The sequence below is a fragment of the Fragaria vesca genome, linkage group LG7 (assembly GCF_000184155.1).
Source record: "Fragaria vesca subsp. vesca linkage group LG7, FraVesHawaii_1.0, whole genome shotgun sequence".
Taxonomy (NCBI): domain Eukaryota; kingdom Viridiplantae; phylum Streptophyta; class Magnoliopsida; order Rosales; family Rosaceae; genus Fragaria; species Fragaria vesca.
Window position 1 is genome coordinate 14,288,731 of NC_020497.1, and position 15,181 is coordinate 14,303,911.

At 35.1% G+C, this 15,181-nt stretch overlaps 1 protein-coding gene and 1 non-coding gene across 2 annotated transcripts; both read left to right on the plus strand.

Annotated features, from left to right (window-relative positions):
• The first annotated feature begins 703 nt into the window (after positions 1-703).
• LOC101297481 lies at positions 704-2,699 on the plus strand. The gene is made up of 3 exons (XR_185247.1): positions 704-1,311; positions 2,130-2,226; positions 2,467-2,699. It is a non-coding gene; the product is annotated as an uncharacterized LOC101297481 (transcript).
• Positions 2,700-7,900: 5,201 nt separating this feature from the next.
• LOC101297775 (nitrate transporter 1.5-like) lies at positions 7,901-11,141 on the plus strand. The gene is made up of 5 exons (XM_004307265.1): positions 7,901-8,011; positions 8,215-8,347; positions 8,864-9,081; positions 9,290-9,852; positions 9,974-11,141. The coding sequence occupies exons 1-5, from the start codon at positions 7,979-7,981 to the stop codon at positions 10,851-10,853; spliced, it is 1,827 nt and encodes a 608-aa protein (XP_004307313.1). The 5' UTR covers positions 7,901-7,978; the 3' UTR covers positions 10,854-11,141.
• Positions 11,142-15,181: the final 4,040 nt, after the last annotated feature.

Here is a 15,181-nt window from a genome sequence, read left to right on the forward strand (position 1 = left end):
ATATATACACATGTACGTACCTATATATAGCTCCACAAACTAATTATGGACAGATTTCGACAACACCCAAACTTTTTCTCCCGTTTTTTCTTCTCCCGTTTTTTTTTCCCAGATGAGCTGCTGTCCAGATCTGCAAATATAAAGCACTTTAGCTGACAAAATTTTAATTTCGTCGGCTAAAGAATGTTTAAAGTCGTCGGCTATAGTCTGTGAACTTTAGCCGACGAAAAAAATTCTTTAGCTGATGAAATTTTAATTTCGTCGAGTAAAGTTGACCATAGCTGACGAAAATATAAATTAGCCGACGAAGGAAAATTTTGTCGGCTAAAGTCCACTTTAGCAGACAAAAAATGATTCGTCGGCCTGATTTTTTTTATTTTCGTCGGCTAAAACCTTTCTTCTGGTAGTGATTGAGAACATGTCAACCCACGACATGATTTGGCTTTCAATTAATCAGCAATGACACGCAACATGTTGATACTGGGAGAAGTATTTGACCTATAAGAGCAACTTCAATGAAGTTGTCAAAATGCTATTGTCAAATTTGAATTTGATTAGTGATGTGGCTGTGTCAAAATTGGCAAAAATCGATCAACTCCAACAAGTGTCTAATTTAAATCATATTCTATTTATTTCTAACATAAAAAATAATTTGTTTTTCTCTTATTTATCTCTTGTGTTGCACAACCTACACCCCACAGCCACCCACTTTTTACCTCTCCATCTTTGCCTTCCTCCTCCTCCTTTCCTCTGTTTCTTCTCCTCCTCTCCCTCTCGTTTTTTCTTTCTTCTCCAACTCTTCTCTTTCTAATCAAAGAGACTTTGAACACAGATCAAATCTTTTATAACTTAGTTTGTTCAAGCCACCTTTTTTTCCTTACTCGTTTTTCTTCTTCTTAATTCTTACCCAAAGCCTACAGAAACCCACCCACCCCAGAAAAATCCCCACACAATCGAACCCCCAATTTCAAGATTCAGTTCTTTTAAATCCCTTCTAATTTTATTTACAGACCCAATGAGAAGCTGTATTCTGAAATTTGGATCTTTTTGAAGGTGGTGGTGAGAAATTGTGTTCTGAAATTTGGATCTTTTTGATGAAGAGAGCTTCTCAGCAGAGAAGAGAGAGAGAAGGAATAGAAACAATAGAATAAGATTTGACATGCCTGGTTCATACGATCAAATTTGACAATGTTATGCTCAAGGTCAAATCCAGGTCGGAATTGACACAGCCACGTCGTATTTGGCATCTTCAATGGAGGAACCAAAAGTTGTCAAAACTAGCTGTTGAGCCTCCACCCTGTCATTTGACAGGTTCGTTGGAGATGCTCTAATTAATAGTGCAAATGTCTCTCTCAGTATATTTTTCATGATTATTTGTCCATGGCTTAACTGATCAGATTTCACTTCATCTTTTAACCGAGGGACTTTGGTTGACATGCATGGATAAAGATAATTATGGTTGGTTTAGGGTACAAGTTTGGAATTTGAAGCGTCTTCTGAGATAACATGCCTTGTGTATAATTATACTCAGGGTGAAATAATATGAGACGTAGAGCTTCTAGTGGACCTATTGGCAGCGCGCAATTCAGTTCATGTGTTTCAACTCATATGTCATGCATGTGTTTCATATGGTTTTACGTGAACTGAGAAACTAATAAATGGTATAGTTCATGTGTTTCAACTCATATTTCCAAAGGTAAGGAGGCAGAATTACATGCATAAAACTTTGTAGAGATTCCAACTCGGTCGAGTCTCTTTCTTTTGTATGTTTTCTTCCTTGCTCTTACATAAATTTTTGTTATCATTATGTGAGTACTGCATGTTATATTTCACGTACAGTAATTCTTTACAACATAGGCTCAAAGTAGGATCTATTTGTCCCTTTGATGTCTGCATTATAGACCTCATTGGGCATTTTGGATAAAAGTGAATTGGTACGTTATTCCGAGTATAAAAGAAATTTAATCAATTTTCTGTTCCCAAGATGCTCTTGCAGTCTAGTATTCTATCTCGTAGTTCAAGTTTCCCAGTCTGCTAATAGATGTTGCATTTTCCCTTTATCTATTTCTTGTAACTTGTAATATCCTTCATTTCATTTTGTAACAACTATGTTGTTGCTCTTTTGTTAGGGTGCTCGATATTACCTCGCTCGTGCGCGTGCTGCAATAAAATACATCATTCTGGCTATCTTTGGTCCATATGGATAATATCCTGGAAAAATACAAGGTATTCAGTACTGCTGTCAGTTTTTCATTGCACATTGCATTGCTTCGATTTTCTCGTTCATATATGTGTTATTGCATTGAATAAAAGACACCGTCTTGACTTAGTAGAGCCTATTACAGTCTTAGCATTTTGTAATGTCTACTCTTGGTATTGCTGAGATGTAAAGCACACAAAGCTTGGTTTATTTGTGAAGTTATTGAAATATTTCCGTATAGCTTCTGTATTTTGCTCTGTTTTCAGGAAGTCAAGCACATGATACTGTTTCTCGTAGAGATGCTAGAGCCATTCCTTGATTCCGCTGTAGGCAGATGCAAGGATAAAATAGGCATTGGAGACCTATCTTCTGCATATACAGAAAGCAGGAATGGAATTGTGCTGTTGCTATTAATGTGATCTGTTCAGCATTGCAGAATCCAGCAGTTCTTCCTTCACTGGAATCAGAATGGAGGCGTGGATCAGTTGCTTCTCGGTAATACATGGTTGTATCGTTCCAGATCTTTTGTTGTGACTTTCTGAACAGATGTAGACCTTTCCGTAGTGGCCTTGCAAACTTGAAAAATACTTGATTGAGATGGAAGTGAAGGATATCTGTTATATAGATCGATTGTCGTGATTCTAAGACATGTTTGCTTTTCTATATATATATAGTGTTATTGTCAATTGAAATCCATCTTCCTCAAACGTATATGAATTTTCCCTACAGCTCTGGATAGGTAAATTCGAAAATCCCAGGGTATCGAATCTTTGTAGCTGCTGCTACTTCTAACCTTCGTCCACGGAGGTTACAACTTACAACTTACAAGTGATAACTTGGCTAAGCTCAGAGCTCGGATAAATACACAGTATCCTCGTTAGTATGGTGGAAAGCTACCGCTCCAAAACTAGGCCGTCGGATGTTATGGAAACTATATCAACTAACCATTTGAATTTGCCTTCCTTGTCTTGAATTTTGGTTTTGACATAAATTGTAGAAATTAAACATGAAGAACATGAACGGAAGATTATTCCAGTAACATGAAGACAGCATGTCAAAACCAAAATGTTAATTCCTAAATGTTAGTTCCACTAATTTCGTTACCCTTGTTTCTCTCATTTTAGCAAATTAAGCAACTGATTTCTGTCAAGTTTTTAGTACTCGATCGCGACTGTTGGTCAGACATAGAATATATAATACGAATTAACAGAACTAATTAAAAACTAGCCATTTTAATCAAACATAAAGCAAACTCCAGCATGAGGTTAATTATGAGAAAGATAATAATTCTGCTAGAGGATCATAGAACTAGCTACCACTTGACGCAGTAGAAGTACATAGGGTTAACAACCGTTGAACCTCAAATAATGGAAAACAGTGTACCAGCAATAAACCCTAGATAGGCTTATTTGGAACCCACCAGAAAATAAAAGAGCTCTTGAGGCTTTTTGATAAATAATAAGATAGATGTCTGCTACCCATAAGGGAGCTTTTATATATATATATATGAGAAAACAAACCCTAGGATAACAATCAAGCCTAAAACCTCATGAATTAAAATAAAATCGAATTCAAAACATACTAGAAAACATAAAATGCCGAAAATAAATAAATTGTTGTTTTGAGGCCTAAATGAACTTGGATAGTCGAAAAAGCCCAAGACAAATTTGACTCGTCTCGCCATTCCCATTCCAAAAGGGTATAATATATAATTAATATTCGGACACCGAACGTCAAATCTGTATCAAACCGGGCTACAACGACCTTTAATCTCCTCTGCCATCCTCTGATCCTCCCTACGCTCAGCAATGATCAAGTTTCAGATATTAATTAGTATAGTTTGGCAGTACAAGTAAGACTCCACTCCAGTACAAGTAAGCCAAATTAAAGCACTCCTAGGGTTTAATTCTAGCTGGCTGATCCCCTAAATTATCGAGAAACATCTGTGTAATATAAAAAGTGTGCAAATATCGTGTTAATCTGTTATTTTCCTCTCCGAAAGAGAAGTCTCTTCATTTTCGATACAATCCATACCCAACTGAGACTAGTTGAGTCCGACGACGAAGACGATATTTTGCTCTTATACGACTGCTTCATCCAGAGGTGGCTTTGATCATTTCTTAGGTGTGCACACACGAGTATTAATATGTATCTCGATCACTTCTTATTAATTTATTATTGCTCTCTTTTCTCACATAATTAAGCATACGTACTTTAGAGTATCATTGAGCGACAAGGTTTCCTATTTGCACCCTGTATTACAGATCACAATACAGGTGCAAACATCAGATCGAAATTCAAGCATATCTAGAGTTTTAATATAATGTTAATATGTAATAATCATATGTACGGCTTTTCTAGACTTGATGCAACTCCCCTATGCATGCTGTTTTGGACCTTGAAACTCAAGCTCCCGATCAAAAGATTCCCAAATCCAAATTTGCAAACAATTCTATCTTACTTTCACATGCAATCAGTCTTAATATAATTTCTTAGACAAATCTAAAAAATCCGTTTGGTGGAAAAAATTAATTGTTTGTTCATATGACAACAATATAAATCTCAAGCGGAAAGAGACCACGAGGTTACAATATGCAGACCATGATATATATTTGCTCCTGCTTGTTCGTACAAATCGATTATCATATATCAATTGGTTTATCATCCCAAGAAAGTGATAAGCAACTTTATAGCTAGACAAAAAAAGAGCCGTGTGTAAATTGAGTATATAGGAGCACTTGCTTTTCAAGTCCTCTTATTTTGAATTTGAATATGAGTTCCAACCATTTGTCCATTTCTTTCCAATTTCTTTCCACAGCTGGATCGATAAGACTGCTCCCATTTGAAAATATTGGAATGAAAATGACTTGTATATGCATGTGTTGATCTCGACCTTGGTATTATTCAAACTTTTGATTAGGGTTCAAGCATGACAGAAGCACTTCCACTTGAAACAAAATCACATATAAAAACTAGGGACGTACCTAACTACTCTTGGATCGTTCACCTGTTAATTTCATATGCAACGATTCTTCTGGTTATATGTAATTAGCATCTGCCTTGCTCCAAACACAACTAAGCAAGTAGAGCTTATAATAACTAATATTGGGATCTCAATTGTGATTGCTTGACGTATAAGTTTAAAGGAACTTGCTGATAAAAACTTGGATTAATAGCTCATAAAAATAAGGCCTATCTTTTGGAGACGAAACCCATGAAATGTTTGGCTGATCGAAGAAATGTCGACGGCGTGAGACGTACTAAGAAATATAGCGTCGATCGAAAGCAACAACTCCCAAAACGTAAGATGAAAATTGGCCTACCAAACTTTGATAACCAGCTAGCAATATATGTCTAGCTGAAGTTTAGACATCGTATACGCATATATAGAGCCAATTTGAAGCTTAATGGCACTTATATTGTTTTCATATATTAAAATGAAAACGGAATCATTTTCATATATATATAGTAATAGTAGAGCCATAAGCTAGCTAGCTAAGCCTTAAAATAACAATTATTAAGTGAAGAAATTAGCTGTTCACCTACTGCTGGCAATTGGTTGTTGTATATTCTCAAACCTTTCCCTTTGGAATGACAATGCTATGCCCTAAACCCATACGGTTCTAAATATCTGATATTTTTCTTTTTCATTTGTAGACTCAGGAATAATTAACTGCAATATATTTACACTATACCTAGTGGCAAGGTGAAGCTGAGTGTCGTCAGATTTATCTTCTGGCGGCAACATAGCTGGAGAACGGATTTAGAATTGCATATTAGGATGTGTAAGCATGTTACATATCTATTGATCTTTCCCAAGGATGTCACCGCTATATCAAAGCAAAATAGAGTTGCCATTAGACAATATTTTTTGCTAGTTGGTGTTTGTTTGAGTACATGAGTATTGTAAAGGTTTCTGATATTATTTTAGGTCTTTGTAATCAGGGGTTAAGACTCAATGTCCACCCTTTGTATTCAGTAGTTTCATTAATCGAGACTTAAGGTAGTCGCATCAGCCCTTTATTTAAGCATAAATAAATAAAATAAAGAAGGTCTAAAGTAAATTAGGGTTTGGATAAACTAGCACTAATACTAGAGTATGTGTCCAAATGCTTTGAACTAAATAAGACAATTAGCTAGCTAGTGCAAGAAGGTTGACTGGCTCCTCTTCAGAAATTTCTAACAGACAAGACAAGGCTAGCTTTATCTAGTTGTTAGGCTGATAGCTACCCTCCACTTATAAGCTCTAATATGTATCTCCTCCACTCTACCTGCCACTACCAAAGAGCAGTACTAGTCTTCATTAGGCAATATTTAGCATAAATTTTCTTTTCTTTACACCTAAGAAATTTAGTTGTTCTTCTTCAGGTGTACGTACAATGGAGGCTAGCTAAAGGCCCAGAAAGCACAGCTAAGAGATTGTACATAAACATACATCAACCATTTGTTTATGCATTCAGAAGATTAGTTTATAAATCAACTTGCAAATCTTAACCATATCTATCTGCTAGCTAGTTCATCATAGTCCCTTCCTCCTCATTTGAGTGCTGCATGACCGCTGCTTTTGTGGCCATGCATATTGAAATTCATTGAATCTGCCAAACATATTTGTGTTGCAAGCATATGTCTGTTCAATTAGCAACATTAAAGGGTCCAATGAAATGACCCTTTCATTGGTCTTGTTTTTAGTGCTTTATCAGCAGCCCTACTACCACTAAAATTTTGACTCAATTCTGTAAGAAAATTTGCAAATATCTCATTTTTTCAGTAAGGTACGGTGGTCTTGAGTTGAGTTCGATATAGATATTAACCAAAAAAGAAAAAAAAACACCTTCCAAAAAAGAAAAAAAACACCTTTGTTTAGCTTTCTCGCGTCCAAATTTTGTTAGCTCTGGACGTGTTCTGGGATATTATGACATGCACTACTAATAGTAACAAGGTTGTCAATTGCTACTACTGAATATATTGTTCTAGAGACCGACCATATATATATAGAGAGGGCTGCGATATCCATCAATATAAAGAAAAGGTAATTTCACTGATCGATGTCAAATCTAAATCCCAGAAAGCATGCATCCCAGACAAAGTGGAGAAGCTAGCACTGTGTTTTGTTGGCACTCACAGAAAGAAAAAAACGAACTTTAGTTTCTAAACCCACAAAGAAGTCGTGCAGAAATCAAGTTCAGTAACAACATAGAGAAAAATGGATCGTAGAAATTTCAAAGATGAATCTGTTTCAAACATGTCTATGTCAAGACAGATCAGCAGCCTAATGGATTCACAGCCGTTTAATTTCATGTCTTCACGTCGACACAGATCGATTGATAAGGATATGTACTGGTTTGCTGTATATGACTGTATCCAACAAATTCACGTTTCTTTTCTCAAAATATATAATGTTTGATTATAGCTAGCTTCTTCCTACACATTTCCCTTATCACCACGCACCTAATTACTTGCTCGTTTTTCCTGTGAAATATATGAACCTGCGTTTTATTTTCATCTTTCTTACACGTATGCTCACTGCACAGTACATGCAACAATCGCAACCGTTGTTCAAATTTGGCCACCCTCTATATATACCTCGACCACCATCTCTCTACTCTTACTTCCCTCAACTCAAAGCAAACACTCATCTAGGCTAGCTAGTTTTCCATTCCTCTCCAGTACTTGAATCACAATACCAACTTTTCTTAAGCTGGAGCTAGCTAGTTCTTCTGAGGTCGATACGTACCTTCATCGATACATTCGATAAGCTATAAAGAATTATCGATAGCAATGGGCATCTTAAACAGTTTCCAGGACCATCAGGTTTGTGATAAACTTTTTCTTTACTACTGTCCCTGTATGATTTACTCATTGTCATGCTAGCTAGGGTTTATGTTGAAAGTGTTTCATTTTTATTAACTGCTATACTACCGGTGTGTACTAGGGATGCTTCTAGCTAGCTAGTCGTCAATTGCTAGAAGCACTTATCCATATGTATAAACTTCAATCAATATTAATGATTTCAGGGCTATGTTGAAGAAGAAAATAGCCAAAAGAAGATGACAGAAACATGTACAATGGATGGAGCCGTTGATTGGAATGGCCGCCCTGCTATCCGAGGGAGAAGTGGTTCTTGGGTTGCTGCAGTTCTCATATTAGGTAAGTAAATAATTTACACAAGCTAAATAAGCTAGCTCCATGCACACACACACAAACTAATTGATTACAAATTTATCTTTCAAAAAAAATAATAATATTAATTACAAATTTATATATTTAATCACGACATGTTTTATATGATCATACCATAAGCCACGTCTGTACTAAACTTGCATTTTTGGGTCTCGATCAGTGTGTCTCAATTGTCAAAACTTGAAATTGTAGCTAGTTTGGATTCTTTTCTCGATCATTAATTTACATTTTAATTTTTATTTAATAATTCCATTTTAGATGGATAGATCTCACATTTTTCATAAAATAAACAAGATCAATCACATATATACATATAAATTATTCTTCGTAAAACTTGTTGATATATAATCTATAATTATATTCTAAACCATGATATTATTGTATCTTTATATTACTTATATATATGTTCATATAATTTTCTTTGTGTGGTCAAATCTATGTTTCATAATTGGTTAAACTTATATGATTTTTCTCGGTGATTAGTGAATCAAGGGTTGGCAACATTGGCTTTCTTTGGAGTAGGAGTGAACTTGGTATTGTTCTTGACAAGGGTATTGGGACAAGACAACGCTGAGGCTGCAAACAATGTCAGCAAATGGACCGGAACAGTTTACATTTTCTCTCTTCTTGGGGCTTTCCTTAGTGACTCTTACTGGGGGAGATACAAAACTTGTGCCATCTTTCAAGTCATTTTTGTCATTGTAAGTTTCTTATTACCAATCAAAATCCTACTAATTAAATTATTGTACGATACCATATACGACATATGCAAATATACGGTTCCTCATTTTGTATAACTTAGGTTTGTTCTTTTCCTTTTTGGCCTTAGTTTTGTAACAAAATTATCAGTTAGTGTTACTTACACAATATTTCTAACCAGTTTTATGTAACTAATTTTATTTTTTACAGGGCTTGACATTATTGTCACTAACAACCTACCTATTCCTGCTCAAGCCCAAGGGTTGTGGTGATGAGAAATCTCCATGTGGAGAACATTCGAATTTTGAATTCGCATTGTTTTACCTCTCCATATATCTCATTGCACTAGGGAATGGAGGTTACCAACCTACAATAGCTACATTCGGAGCAGATCAGTTTGATGAGGACGACCCCGAAGAAGGCCACTCCAAGATTGCCTTCTTCAGCTACTTCTACTTGGCTTTGAATCTTGGCTCCCTCTTTTCAAACACAATATTAGGGTATTTTGAGGATAAAGGAATATGGACTGTAGGGTTTTGGGCATCTACAGGCTCTGCGGCCATGGCTTTGATTTTGTTTCTTTGCGGAACTCCGAGGTATAGGCATTTTAAGCCTCAAGGCAATCCTCTTTCTAGGTTCTGTCACGTATTGGTTGCTGCTACAAGAAAATGGAAGGTCAAGATCACGTCAGATGGAGATGATTTGTATGAGGAACATTTGAAACAATGCCCTGAAAATCAGAGTAGGAAAATACTTCACACCCGAGGATTCAAGTGAGCTCACATTCTTTTAAGTCGTTATTCTATCTGTCGAGATTTAAAATTAGTAATCATCATATCTGGTGCTTAATTCTTGATCTATTTCTAAACAAGATTCATGCATGTTATTCAACAGGTTTTTGGATAGAGCAGCAATCATCACATCAAAGGAGTCGAATCATGTAGACAAATATGCTCAAAATCCATGGCGGCTTTGCACAGTGACACAAGTAGAAGAAGTTAAATGCGTATTGAGATTACTTCCAATTTGGCTATGTACAATTCTCTACTCGGTAGTTTTCACACAAATGGCCTCCCTCTTTGTAGAACAAGGTGCCGTAATGAAAACCACCGTGTCCAACTTCCACATTCCCCCAGCCAGCATGTCAAGTTTCGATATCCTCAGCGTCGCATTGTTCATCTTCATTTACCGGAGAGTTCTTGACCCACTTGTTGCTAAGCTACGCAAAAGGGGACTCACCGAGCTACAAAGAATGGGGATTGGTCTTGTCATTGCCATCATGGCTATGATCTCAGCCGGAGTTGTGGAGTGTTTTAGGTTAAAATATGCAAGAACAGATTGCGCCTCTACCGACTGTGAGAGTCCGAGTTCATTGAGCATATTTTGGCAAGTTCCTCAATACATGCTCGTCGGAGCTTCCGAAGTGTTCATGTACGTGGGTCAGCTAGAATTCTTTAATAGTCAAGCACCTGATGGGTTGAAGAGCTTTGGTAGTGCTCTTTGCATGACTTCAATATCACTTGGGAACTATGTGAGTAGTTTGCTGGTTACGATTGTGATGAGGTTTTCTAGTAGAGATGATATGAGTGGATGGATCCCTGGAAACCTTAACAGAGGTCATCTGGACAGGTTTTACTTTCTCTTAGCAGCTTTGACTACAGCTGATCTCATGGTCTATATAGTTTGTGCCAAATGGTACAAGTATATCAAGTTTGAAGCAAAGGGAGGAGATGATCAAAATGAATGTATTAGGCAAGCTGAACTTGGAGTCTGATCATTTTCTGAAATATTTTCAACATATCTCGGCAGATTCTTCCTTTTATTAGAGCATATGAAATGTTAATGCGCAACTTGTGGGTGGGACTCGAGAATTTCCACTTGAAAATAAGATCGAGACGAATGGCTCTAGACTGAATGATATTGGACCATTTGTTTCGGTAGAGAAAACATTGCTTGCGGTGAAACTAGAGAAATGCTTTTTTCATTTCTCCAAGCTGAGCGAAATGTGTTGTACAAACTATGTCTTCCATTCAAGAATAAATTACATTTTTTCTGTTTTTACATTCTATGATATTACACTTCAAAGTGGTTGCCTTTATTTTTTTTTCTTTTCCTCTCAAATTTTTACATCATAATATATCAATGATCCTTGATCTATATTTAGTGTATAATGAACCCTAGTAGAGCGCGACTCTATTAGGGGTGGGAGATTGCTGCCGTTGGCCGAGTTTCTCTAAATTTTTCCCATTTCGATTCCATCTTCAGGGTCAGTTGTGATCGTGGTGGGTGATCAATCGAATGTTGACCAAGATTGTCATTGACATTCCAAAGCCCCTCACAAATGAGTTAAGTGTATGTAGCTAGTAATTAGATCATCCACAACAAGAGTCACGCGTCTGGGTAACTTTGATTTTTTTGACACAAGGGAGAAGCAAGATAAAGGTTTGTTGTCTGAAATCATAAGTTTTTACCAAATTATGGCAGCTTTCACAATCAAACCAGTGTATATTCACATATCGGTATGTTATTTATTGATTGGATACTTTAAAATGAGAAGAAAATCAACATCATGGAAATCTAAGAGGAGAATACATGGAGAAATTATTAAGATGGAAAAAAAAAATAATACATAAATTTAAATAGCAAATACGAAAAGAGAAATTTTATTCACACATGACTAAATACTAAATACACATCTCACACTTAATACACTACTAAATAATTTTATAATATTAACATTTGACTAGATACACATCTTTAAACTTCCTAAACTACCCTCATTCAAAATATATCAATATTACCATATATTTTCTAAATACACATTCATTCCTTTTTTATATCATCTCGACTTAGAAAGAAAACAAAAACTTTTTTTTTTAGAAACTTAAGAGCATTCAAACTGCTCCATCATGATTGATTAATATATGTAGTATCATTTGCATATTTATTATTTTGGATGTTTTGCACCTAAACATGTTTTAGATCATTGCAAAATAGATGCCAAAATAGATCACCAGTCTCTTATGCTTGAAAACCTCGAGCATGGATACTCCACTTGTTGGCAGGATAGACAATATCATTCTAAGGCATGGTCGAAGCCAACTAAAAACCTTCATTTGCTTGGGTGAATCCATTATTATGAATCATTAAGCTCTTGCCTATGAGACCATGATTAATTCTCGATCAATTCGGTTAAAAATATGGCTATTGTTAAGTTTTAAGTTGAAACTTCATTCATGTAGAAAGAATAAAACGTTAAATTGAGATGTAGTGTATTTCAAGTTTTCAATAATATTATCTAATTAATATATATATAGACCTCTTTTGGTAATTTAATATACTTAAACTTTTTAACGTTAGATGTATTAAAAAAAAGTAATGTGTATTTAATATTTAGGAGTGTGTGAATAAAATTTCTCATACGAAAAAGGTTCAAAATACATAACAAAAGTATTTGACACAAGGGAGAAGCAAGATAAAAGTTTGTTGTCTGAAATCATAAGGTTTTACCAAATTGTGGCAGCTTTCACAATCAAACCAGTGTATATTCATATATCGATATGTTATTTATTGATTGGACACTTTAAAATAAGAAGAAAAGCAACATCATGGAAATCTAAGAGGAGAATACATGGAGAAATTATTAAGATGAAAAAAAAAAGATTTTTTTTGCAGAAATTTAAATAGCAAATACAAAAAAGGTTCAAAAATACATAACAAAAGTAGAAGGTTTGCTACTCCTCCTCGTCCCTCCTCATGCACGCCCTACCTCATATGCCTTATTCTTCCTTTTACACTGCCTCACAAGGTTCTCGGTCAGCATACAAGCATTGAAATTGTAAACATATAAACCAATGTGTAGAGCCGAAAGAAACCGGAATGACAGGGCAAAATGATGATCTCAATGACAGATATAATAACTCCGTAGACATCCATAATCCATCTTATCCTCCTCAACTTGACTTTTCCATTCTTAAAAAGTGGGTGGTTACTACTCCACTGCACCACAACAATCTCAATTAGGCTCATCATGAGGAGAACAATTGTGAGAGCAAGTTCACTCCATTTCATCTTATGGTTCCCTTTTTTCTGCCTTTCTGTAAGTGGCTTAACCATGGAGATGTAAACCTCGATGCTGATTTTGATCAAGAAGAACAACCACTCCTTGATACTGAGTTTGTTGGTCCCGACCAACCTTTTGACGTCCTCAGCGGCCTCGGCACCAGCTGCATTAGCACCGGCCATGTAATTGTTTAGCCTCGTTGAGTTACCTCTAAAACTCTATCATTCTCAACCAAATCTCTCCCCAGCCGAATTCCCATTCTCTCAACCAACAATTGAATTTCTCGAACGCGAGTTAGACCTACTTCATTTTTCTTGGTTAACACTCTTCGGATCTCAAAATCAACTAGGTTCGCCAGCCGCGTTTTTGCCTCCCCATAGACGACTCCACGGATGGTGGCGTAGCCTCTGATATGAAAAAAAATTGTTGGAATCTAAAAAAATGTTAGTAGTTGACGGAATGATATGTTGTTTATGTCAATTTTGAGCACATGGAATAACAGAGAAAATGGTTTGGATTGAAGGTAAAAGATCCTAGTGCTGCACGAGCAAGAGATGATATAAATTATAGAAATGGAAGATTATCGGCAAAAAAAAAAAAAAACAAACGCAAGATGAGTCTTTCTTTGATTTTTTTTATTTATTTGTGTGTGTGATGACCTATGAAACTATTGGTGATAGCTAAAATGTATTCAACCATTAATGTAATATTTTAAATGCTCTGCTTTAGCCACTTATTCTATCATCCGCTCCACTAAATACTGCACAACAAAGAAGTATAAAGAAGTCATCTCATCCATAACATTCTAAATCGACCGACATTCAAGTGAAGACAATTAGTAGGTACTTAACTAAGCTAACCTCTGAACATAGTTATGAGGTAAGCTCTGAAATCCCTAACATTTTTAGATGCAAAAGTGTAGGTTAATCTTTAAATGTATATATGGCCTTACTCGGTAAAATCGATAGTGCTTTAGCTCAGTCTCCAGCTAACAATACGTTTTTAAATATAGATTAACAATATATGACTAAATAAACAAATAATTCCAAAACAACAGATGTTGAATGAGTTTCTGAGATTTATGACAATTATCTTATAAGACTCTTCGTCTACAAAATCTCCAGCAAGCGTTTTGAGTTCATTCAGGGTTGACTGTCTTCTTTCAACTCCGTAAATATCACATAATTTCATTTCTAGCTGCAATATACGTAAGAGTAATTTTAAATATATACCCTTAATATCTTAATACACTCCTTACTTAATACACTACCCATCTCGTTTTTCAATTCAATAATATACTAAACACACATCACAAACTGCTTAAAATACCCTCAATATCTAAAACTAATAATAATATGTTATTTAATATAATTATTATATATTTATTATTTCACAACTCTCTTTATGTATTATTTTTTATTTTCTGTTAGATTTTTTGGATCGGGTTAGAAATTTTTTCTTGATATTTTTCAATTTATAATCAAAAGAGTAATATTATATTCGAACTCCAAATCTCCAATAAATATAACATCAATCGGCTAGAATTTGAAGAAAATAAAAATATTGGACATACATAATATTTTCAAAGTTAAGAAACTAGTAGAAGTACAATAGCATAAAAATTAGTTTTTAGTCTGTAAGATAAAAACTAAAATTGATAAATAAAAAAACCAAATGAATCGGTAAATAGTACATGTGATTACGACAGTAGTCAAAATTCAGGTGATGAATTTTGAAGAAGAAATTTTTATTTCTTTTCTTTTGATGCATAGTAATAGTGGAGAAGAGTTAGGTTTTAGGGAAGAGGAAGTTTCTTTTTTTCCCTAATAATTGATGGATGTTTTTGTAATTAAACATACTTATAAAATCTGATGTGAAATATAAAATAATAGGGGTGTGTATTAAGAGATTAGAAGTGTGTATTTAAAATTTCTCTATACATAAAATGTTTAGACAAAAAAGTAAATAAAAGCAAAAACTTGTTATAATGTGCAAGCTTCGAACTCATGCCACCTCTTGACAGTTTTTTAAAAGCAAAA